The sequence below is a fragment of the Chelon labrosus genome (genome assembly GCF_963514085.1).
Source record: "Chelon labrosus genome assembly, chromosome: 17".
Classification (NCBI taxonomy): Eukaryota; Metazoa; Chordata; class Actinopteri; order Mugiliformes; family Mugilidae; genus Chelon; species Chelon labrosus.
Genome location: NC_140350.1, coordinates 3,273,932 through 3,283,828, shown reverse-complemented (window position 1 = coordinate 3,283,828; position 9,897 = coordinate 3,273,932). Strand labels below are relative to the sequence as shown.

Sequence of the window (9,897 nt, the reverse complement as noted above, 5' to 3'; positions counted from 1 at the left end):
TATAAATAAAGTTGAGTTATATTGGGTTAAAATGATCCAAACAAAATATTTAGATCAAAAAACTTAATTATTGGTATTTTATGCAAGTTACTTTGAGCAGTTTTTGCCAAATCATCCCAGCCTTGATAGACTAGTTAAGTTATTCTTAAACAACTAAAATGCATCTTTATAAAAGAATCACTTTAGATTCAATGTGTGCCAAAATATAACTAAGCAATTTAGAAACTATACCCATGGTACATTTTATATTTATTTATATGAAAATACCAGACAATACATGCTTGTATTTATTTATTGAGTGATTCCAGTGACTGACTTCATCCACTTGTTATCCTAGGAACACCACCTTAAGAAAGAAACCACAATGACTGGCAGGAGAGTCTATTATTTATTAATAATATGTACAATTATATCATAGTAATGTCCAGATAATACAGTGACAAAGTCAAAGTATGAATACTGGCTCCTGCCTACTGAGATGTGTCTTATAATGCTTTTAATTCTTATCTTCATCTCAGATCATTTTGAGTTCATTTAATTGTATCAGTATTCTCTATTAATAAGTGTATCTGAGGCACACGGGGAGAATGTGAAGAAAAGAAGTGTAAAAAAAAATAATAATAATAATAATAGTAAGCACAAAAAAAAAAAACTAAAGCCTTAAACTAAGTGTGGGGGTTCTTAACTATAAAAACCGTGACCATGTCCAGGTGAGAACAATCAAGATTTTCCGTGGACTCTGTCGATCATGGGTCCACCCTGTCTGTCTGTCAGTGATTTGATTTGTTTCAGTGTGATTCTTCTTTCACGTCACTTTTGCGGTACTGAGACAAAAACAGAAAAATTAGTCTGAAGTGCATTTCGTAAACAAAGACAGAATTGTCCAATGACGTCTTCTCCTCTGCTTAACTTGAGGAGCAGTGTCCCTCAGGAAATAGGTGTGAGTCTGTGTGTGTGAATGCATGTGTTAAAAGGCTTCAGGTAACAGTGGTATGTGTGTTTTTATTTGAGTAGCTGGAGATTGAGCTGTATTTGGTCACAATTTACAGACAGAGTGTGTGTGTGTGTGTGTGTGTGTGTGTGTGTGTGTGTGTGTGTGTGTGTGTGTGTGTGTGTGTGTGTGGTACTGTAGTCTTGATACTGTGCACTTAAATCAGCTGAAGGTCATGTGGGCATGTGTCACCTCATCCTGCATACAGTGTTTCTGTTTCTGTTTGTGTTTGTGTGTGTGTGTGTGTGTGTGTAAATTCATACCTAAGTCATATATATTATGTACAGTACAATGTTTGTCTGTTGAATCTTACATACAGTGTGAATACAGGGTGCAAACTGTGCCCCAAGATGGGTGCTGTGTGCGTGTGTGCGTGCGTGTGTGTGTGTGTGCTTGTGTGTGTTTGCTGTTTATGTGCATGGCTCAGTTCCAGATCTTAAGGAAGCTATCCCAGGACCCGGTGCACACTGCCATGCCGTCATCCGACACACCCAGACAGCTCACACGATTGTCATGGCCGGCCAGGACTCCTACGGGAGGGAGAAGGAAAAACAAAAGGTGACTTTGTTGCTGTGAAATGTTTTGCTCTCCTACCTTTTTTTTTTTTTTTTTTTTTTAAACTACACAGAACACAGTGTCAGTGTAGCATACAGAGCTTTTTCCTCAAAATGAAAACCAATGTAAAAAAATAAAAAATAATCATCTGATTATTGTGGATGAAAAAATTGGACATTAATGATTCTATGCTGCAGGTACAACTCAGTTTCTAAGTACAATTTATTGCATACCATCACATGAAGATTATATTTTTCAACGCTGGGTATGGAAATTACATTCTACACTGATCAGGCATAACATTATGACCACCTTCCTAATATTGTGTATTGGTCTCCCTTGTGCCTCCAAAACAGTTGTGACTCATCAGAGTATGGACATGGACCTTCTGAGGGTGTTCTGTGGTGTCTGGCAACAGAATGTTGTTAGTGGAGGCCTTTGGGTCCTATGGCTAGAGGGGAGGGGCCTCTGTGGATCATCCCACGGACACTTGATCAGTTTTTGATCTAGTGAATTTGGAGGCCTTGTGCTGTTCTTCATGTTTTTTGAGCTGTTCCTAAATATGTTTTTGTGTGTGTGTGTGTGTGTCAGGCTGCGTCCTGCTGGGGATGGCTGCTGCCGTCAAGGAGTGTCATTGCTATGGGGTGGGGGTGCCTGGTCTTGTCTAGGTGGATGCTACATGTCTAAGTAACATCCACATGAATGCCAGGTCCAAAAGTTTCCCAGCAGAACATTGTATTGTCACAAGATGGTCAATGTTATTCACTTCACCTGTCAGTGTACATCCTAATACCCACATGTCATTTAAAATGCTAAAATGATCCTTCTGTGGCACAAAAACCAAACTGTTAGCTAAGCTTTCAGGTTTGAGGCAACATATAAATATATTTATATACATATATGTAAAGGCCTTAGTAACTCTCTAATGGAAAACATCCTTTCTGCAGCTTTAAATATAGGCTTTCTAAACCAACTCCTGGACATTACTTCGTACACCACTGTTTCCTATCGCCTGTTCTGCCCACCTGCTCTGTCTCCCTTCATGGCGTCCCAGATGTTACAGTTAAAGTCATCGTAACCAGCCAGCAGCAGGCGGCCGGAGCGGGAGAAAGCCACAGACGTGATGCCACAGATGATGTTGTCATGGCAGTAGAGGCTGAGCTCCTGGTCTGCACGCAGGTCAAACAGCCTGCAGGTGGCGTCATCGGAGCCTGTGGCGAAGGCGCTGCCATTGGGAAAGAACTGAGGGGCCACAAAGGAAGACAGATAAGGAGCAGGAAGAGGATGACCCTTTAAAAAAAGTACAGCCACACCAAGATACTCCTAATAAGTGAGCCTATACACATACAAACACATTACAGGAAAGAGATTCTGTTCCATAATTTCCTTCATGCCCTACAGACAACTCTTTTTGTGTTTTCTTCCATTGCACTGAATCTGATCAGGCTGAGACATGGTTTAATACAGAATCTGTCCACCTGCCACACTGTCAGATATCCCGTATGGTGCTTGCTGTAGACTAGATATTGCCTCTTAATGGTCAGGGTGTTCAGATATGGTGTTAATTGATAATCTTGTTAAACCTGCAGCGTGCTCCCAGTTTAAATCCCTCCCAAAGCTGGAGACAAAACAGTGTGTGACGTCACCAAGTCAAATCCTGGAGCTGCGCTATTGAGTATTAGTACACAGGGGTAAAGACTGCTACTTTAGACACAGTCTGTGCTGACAGCAGTGTCAGATAGTCATAATTTCATGATGAATAAATGTCTAAAGTCTCAAGTATGTCAATGCAATCCTGATTCTTTTGTCATATGATCAATGTGTTTTACATTCCCTATTCATAGCATCTTTTCTTAAATCGCTCTTTCAATGCCCACATACTAGAAATGTGGCCTCCATGTTGTAAAGAAAGGTCATCCCCAAGCACAGACTCACAACATCACGAGGGAACTATACTCTGTGTGTCAAATGTACATGGTATACAATTAGAAACTTGGAGCTTGGTTACAAGGAAACTCACACAGATGGCGTTGATGTCCGACTCGTGGCCTGTGAAGGTCTGCCGGCACATGCTGTCCCTGATGTCCCACAGTTTGACCGAAGCGTCGCAGGCTCCCGACACGAAGGTGCGGAGGTCGGGCGACAGGGACAGACTCATGACATCGCCGCTGTGGCCGGAGAAAACCGTGGTCTGCTGGCTCGTCTCAATATCCCACAGTGCACTGGGGCAAAGGGCGCAGGGTTAGTCATGGATAGGCTCAGGAGAACATGCGGCACGTTATTATTATTTTTTTTTTTTGATGCGCGCGACTCACCACGTGGTGTCTCCTGAACTCGTGATGATTTGATTGTCGTCAATGAAGCGGCAACATGACAAGTAACCTGAAAGCGCGGGTGTTTGAGGTTAAATTCAACTGAATTCCATATTACAGAGGATTATGCTCATTTAGTTGTCTGACGTTACAAGTGTGTTTGTATCAGGACAAACAGAAACTGAATTTCATTTCCTGTATTTATAAACCATTTTAGAATTGTCAGATATAACAAAATGTGTTTAGTTAATGGACTAAATCTCCTTAAAGTCATCAATGAATTTCTACATGTACAGTATATGGTGCCTTTGCTTCTCTACTACAAAATGGAGATGTCCTATGTGGTGTAAACCTCTGATAAACAGTTCATTAGGAAAATTCTGGATATTCCTGATAACCAGGTTTTTCTATTGTAAGATTTTTTTGGTGGTAGACAAAAAAACATTTTCTGTTATTTTTCCAGCAGGGAGGATTTAGGGAGGATCCATTATGATCATGTCCAAAAAAGTTCCGTTCTGATTGATGTGTTGCGGCATGTAAACACAAACTGTATATGTTGTCATGCAATTTTATTTAACATCCATGTCAAGAGTTAAGTTGGAATCGCTGATCAGAATAACTTCAATCTGGTTGAAGGAATATGGACAACAAATTAGAGTGTCTGGACTTTGCTCAATCTAAATCCATAAACCTGTACAATCAAATATGCAGTCTGGTCTGCTAGCTTCTGTCATGATACTATCAAACTACAACACCGTGCTGTTAAATCTAGTAACATACAGCAGCTACAGTGTCTCGCAGACAGGAGCTGATGTCTCAGCTCATTAAGACTCCCTGCGATTAATTAACCATGTAAATGAAATCTTCATTGTTTAGAGGTTTGGGAGCACAGTTTTCCCACAAGGCAGGGGACTACTGCACGCTCGTTTGAAACGTCTCATCATTTAGACTCACAGGAAGAGTCAAACATAAACAGACTCGGCTGAGAGAGAGAAAGATGTTCTCTCACCTGTATGGCCGGGTAGTTCCCTGCTGACCCTGACGTTGCCTTCACGCGTCTTCAAGCAGTAGATGGAGCAGATGTTGTCCAGGCCCCCACAGGCCACATAGTTCCCAGAGGGGGCGTATGCACAGGTCATTACCCAGGAGGAGCGCAGAGGGATGGCATGTATCTAAAAGGAGAAAGATATTTGGAAACAGCAGGATGAAACCAAATGCAAACATTTGAAAAGGGAATAAAACTGCACGCGGCAGGTTTTAACACTGGAAAACTAATGCAAATGATCCAATGAGTCCTAGCAAAGGAAGCGGCGATGAGTCACTTCAACAGGTTTTTACTCCACTTTCACTTCCAGTTCAGATCAGTTATTCAGCTGATTTTGTTTTTCTCTACCTTGTTAGTAGTGTAGCTGTCCCAGACGATCAGTTTTCCATCTTGAGAGGCGCTAACCAAAAGCCTGCAGAGACAATTCTGAAAACTTCAGTTTTTCCCTAATACATATTTATGTACAACATATGGAAACACCACAGCTGCAGTCAGTGCTTCTGAACCTCCTCCTACAGGTTGAGGACGTGTTTTGTTGCTCCGAGAAAGTGATATCTGTGACTTCAAGGTGAAAATCAGTTGTTACAACGTAATCTAATGATGTCAGGACGACAGTGGGTCAGCCAGTGATACATGCTAGCAGTTTTTGCCTGGGGAGTTCTTACAGGTATAGTGGTGCTTTCAGCTAAATGCTAACATGCTCGGTATGATATATGTCCACCATCTTTGTTTAGTGTGTCAGCATGCTAACGTTTGCTAATTAGCACTGACAAATATCCGTCAGGAATAATGTGAATAATGTCATTGTTCCTTTGGAAAAGTGGGTGATCCACCTAGTTTAGTTGATTAGTTTAACAACTGTTCATGTAGCTCTACCATATAGCAAATGAACTCTAATACATTATCCTATCCTAGAGCCAAAGCATCCAGTTGACCAGTTCCAAATCTACACTTTCAACTTGGCCATCTCTCTGTAGTTGCAATGGTATGATAAGAGCCAGATAAGGAAATAGTATAGACTCACCGTGAGTCTGTACCCCAGTGCATGGCATAGATCTTGGCGAGGTGGCCACGGAGGGTGCGTCTTGTCCGCATCTGGATCCGCCCAACAGGATCCAGACCAGCAGTTATCTAAAGTTGGTGGGGAAGGTTAATCAAAGAAAATTTCATTAAAGTCAGTTTTTTTTTAATCTTTTATTCTGTGATGGCAGGTTCTGCTGTGGCGCTCCTTGGTAAACAGGTAATAGGCAACAGACAAAAACAACACAAGAGCAGCAAATTCAAGATGAGACGATATAAATAAAGCAGGTGTAAAAGTACATTTTGGACAGATGCTTTACAACTGCTGATTTAACATAATAACATCATCTATTTTTCCCTCTTACCTGTGTCAGGGTTGAGTCTCCACACGCTTTCCTGGCATCCTGACGAACATGAAATCATAGGGAGTGACATGACACCACAGGTTAGGGAGTATGTCAGTATTATCATAAAGTGAAAATTTTAACCACAAAAATGCTCAACTCACTCTTATCTGGTTCCGAAGCTGCTCGGCCTCCTGACGAAGCTGCTCCAGCTCACTCATTTTCAATGTGTCCGAGCTGTCGCCTGTCGGTTGGGGCACAACTTTAAATATCACTCTGTGATTTACATAAACCAACATCCCAAATGAAAAGGAAATTACTTCCTACGTACACTGCCTGGTCAAAACAAAAGTCGTCGCCTGGATTTAACTAAGCAAATAGGTAGGAGCCTCCTATTGGATAATTACTGCATGGGTGATTATCTTTCAGCTGGTAACAAGTTATTTAGCCCCAACTGATGTAATGAATAGCTTCTCATTTCTTAAACAACTATGTCAAAAGACACATCCTGTGGTCATGGAAACGATATTAGTCTGTTTGAGAAGGGTTAAATCATTGGCATAAATTAAGCTGAGAAAACATCTAAGGAGATTGTAGAAACTACTAAAACTGGGTTGAGAACTGTCCAACGCATTATTAAAAACTGGAAGGATAGTGGGGAACCATCGTCTCTGAGGAAGAAATGTGGTCGGAAAAAAATCCTGATTGATTGTGATCGGTGATCACTTAAACGTTTGGTGAAATCAAATCAAAGAAAAACAACAGTAGAACTCAGTTCTATGTTTAATAGTGAAAGTAGGAGCATTTCCACACGTACAATGTGAAGGGAACTCAAGGGATTGGGACTGAACAGCTGTGTAGCCTTAAGAAAACCACTAATCAGTGAGGCTAACTGGAAAAAAAGGCTTCAGTTTGCTAGGGAGCATAAAGATTGGACTCTGGAGCAATGGAAGAAGGTCATGTGGTCTGATGAGTCCAGATTTACCCTGTCCCAGAGTGATGGGGGCATCAGGGTAAGAAGAGAGGCAGATGAAGTGATGCACCCATCATGCCTAGTGCCTACTGTACAAGCCTGTGGGGGCAGTGCTATGATCTGGGGTTGCTGCAGTTGGTCAGGTCTAGGTTCAGCAACATTATGTGTCCAAAGAATGAGGTCAGCTGACTACCTGAATATACTGAATGACCAGGTTATTCCATCAATGGATTTTTTCTTCATTGGGCTCAAATTGTGAAAGAGTGGTTCAGGGAGCATGGGACATCATTTTCACACATGGATTTGCCACCACAGAGTCCAGACCTTAACCCCACTGAGAATCATTGGGATGTGCTGGAGAAGGCTTTGCGCAGTGGTCAGACTCTCCCATCATCAATACAAGATCTTGGTGAAAAATGAATGCAACACTGGATGGAAATAAATTCTGTGACATTGCAGAAACGTATTGAAACAATTCCACAGTGAATGAGTGCTGTAATCAAAGCTAAAGGCGGTCCGACAAAATATTAGACTTTTTTTTTGGTCAGGCAGCGTATATTATTCAGACCCACTGGGATTAGCATAGTGTCATGATTTCATAATCCAGTAATCCAGGGGTCCACTTCCTTAAAAGATGAAACAATCAGGTGAAATAATTTACTTAAAATGCAGCTTGACCCCAATTTGGCAAATAGATTATAAAATAAAAACACATTTTAATCTCCACGGTTTACTAAACCCTCAGTGAGAAAAATACTTGTAATCTGTTTATGACTGTGAAACCCCGCCTGGTTTAACTGAGGAGAATTATCTGTAATGACTAAGCTGCTATCGAGCAGCCAGTAGCGCTACCAGGCAGCAGATAGTGAGTGAACGCTCCCTTTAAAGCTGTGCACATACAGCTCAGCCAAACTTCATACTAATGCTGGATAAAGTCATCCTTCATCCGAGGCATCAGTTGCCGTAACAGGGAAATGTGTTCGAGAATGGAATCAGTCTCTAATTTCCCACATTGCTAAACAATGTGGATGTGTTCTTGTCTTCTGGGATCACACACTGTATGTCACATCACGGTGTTAGCAGGAAGCAGTTTTTCATGCTCCTAACAGGAGAGCACAGTTACACATTCAAATATTCCCCCAAACAGTGAGCCTGCATTTGCATTTGTGAAACAATTCAAATTCATGATAACACTCCCATCATGCATACAGTACGCAGTGCAAGGGAGAGCAATTAGCTACAGTACTGTTCCCTGGAGGGACCTGTGACCAGATGGATCACACGGCACTAATGGAAGCCAAAAGGGGCTTCCGTCGTGGGTCTCAGTCTCCTGGCACAGCTGCTCATTTAGCCAATGAGGAAGAAAGAAAAAAAAGAATGGAGATCAGGACTGGATGGGTCAAGCCAGATGTTTTTTTTTTTTACAGCTGAAATCAGTGGATAGAGAACAAGAGAGTGCGGGGTGCACGGCCTGCAGTAGCAGACACCTTCTCCATGAGGAAGAGGGTCAAAAGCCTGTGGTGGCCGTTCTAGTTTTGGAGAGCACGTTTTGTAACACAAGGAAGAAGACATTCAAAGATGCAAAGAGTGACTGGCCCCACCCCTCAGGATGCACATCTGATGTGTAACTACACTAGCATGGCTACATCTGCAGCTGGAGGAGAGCGTAGAGCAGGCTACGAGCAGGGCATGTTTAGCAAATGTTACTGCCAGAGACTATGCGTGGATGCAAGCGTAAGCAGGCACATATGGGAGCTTCCCAGAGAAACCAGATGAAGTGGTACATTTGATATCACTGGCTGCCGCATTTAGAGATTCGAAGGCTAGCAAGCTACACATTGATCAGCACAGTCACGAAGGCCTTCGCCACATCTCGTTTTAGACGCCGAGCTCCTAAAATGCGGATGTAGCTAAATGCATTGGTTCAAAAATGATGCCATGAATGCGCACACCATCCATCGCCCAGCCATCTTACAGCGAGCAGGCTGACCTGCGGCGGCTGTCACAGCGTTTGATAATGGGTGGCTACCTGTTAATTCTCCCGACGATCTCGCTGCTTCTCGTTTCTTTCCCCCGCCGTTAAAAAAATAAAAAATAAAAAATGAAACCAAAAATCCCGTGGAGGATTCTGAACTAAATGTCTCTTTCACTCATTAAGTTCCACTTCAAGTTGTCACGATCAGGCTGTTTCCAAATCCTTCAGTAAACAGGCAAACGGAGGAGGAGGATGAGGAGGAGGAGGCGGAGGGCTACACACACATTTCCATTTCTCTGCTGTAGTGGAGATCCTGAAAAAAGATGAGATCCGCTGCTGCTGCTGCTGCTGCTGCTGCTGCCGCCGCTTCTGTGTCGCCGTTTCCTCTGCGAAAAGCTTTGCCACCACCCCTTTTCACGCCCGGCAAGTTAATAAAAACATCGTAGTCCAACGCGGCGTAAACAGACGCAAATTGGCCCCAGCTCGGTCCCCGGCCCGCATCAAGGATCGTCCATTAAACACTATGCAGCCCGTCTTACGCCGAGTCTCCGTGACGTGATCCTCGTTTCCTTCCTCTCTCTGGTTTCCTCCTCCCTCTGCCGACACTTCATCAGGACAGCCGCCTCCCAGTCGGCTGCGAATTACTGAGCAAAATCTGCAAAGTGCATCATAATGAGATCAA

At 42.7% G+C, this 9,897-nt stretch overlaps 1 protein-coding gene across 1 annotated transcript; it reads right to left on the bottom strand.

Moving 5' to 3' along the window:
• Positions 1-274: 274 nt before the first annotated feature.
• Positions 275-9,774, bottom strand: gnb2 (guanine nucleotide binding protein (G protein), beta polypeptide 2). Its single transcript, XM_084565143.1, has 10 exons — positions 9,270-9,774; positions 6,432-6,511; positions 6,289-6,327; positions 5,928-6,034; positions 5,252-5,315; positions 4,868-5,030; positions 3,862-3,928; positions 3,567-3,768; positions 2,572-2,788; positions 275-1,521 (listed from the first exon to the last, which is right to left on the bottom strand). The coding sequence occupies exons 2-10, from the start codon at positions 6,486-6,488 to the stop codon at positions 1,415-1,417; spliced, it is 1,023 nt and encodes a 340-aa protein (XP_084421269.1). The 5' UTR covers positions 6,489-6,511; positions 9,270-9,774; the 3' UTR covers positions 275-1,414.
• Positions 9,775-9,897: the final 123 nt, after the last annotated feature.

What these genes read in the sequence shown, in the direction of transcription:
- gnb2 (XM_084565143.1), bottom strand. Translation starts at nt 6,488, where the DNA reads ATGAGTGAGCTGGAGCAGCTTCGTCAGGAGGCCGAGCAGCTTCGGAAC. An exon ending in GAGACTCAACCCTGACACAG is followed by an intron (nt 6,035 to 6,288) that starts GTAAGAGGGAAA and finishes CACCAACTTTAG; the next exon opens with ATAACTGCTGGTCTGGATCC. An exon ending in CACTGGGGTACAGACTCACG is followed by an intron (nt 5,316 to 5,927) that starts GTGAGTCTATAC and finishes TTGTCTCTGCAG; the next exon opens with GCTTTTGGTTAGCGCCTCTC.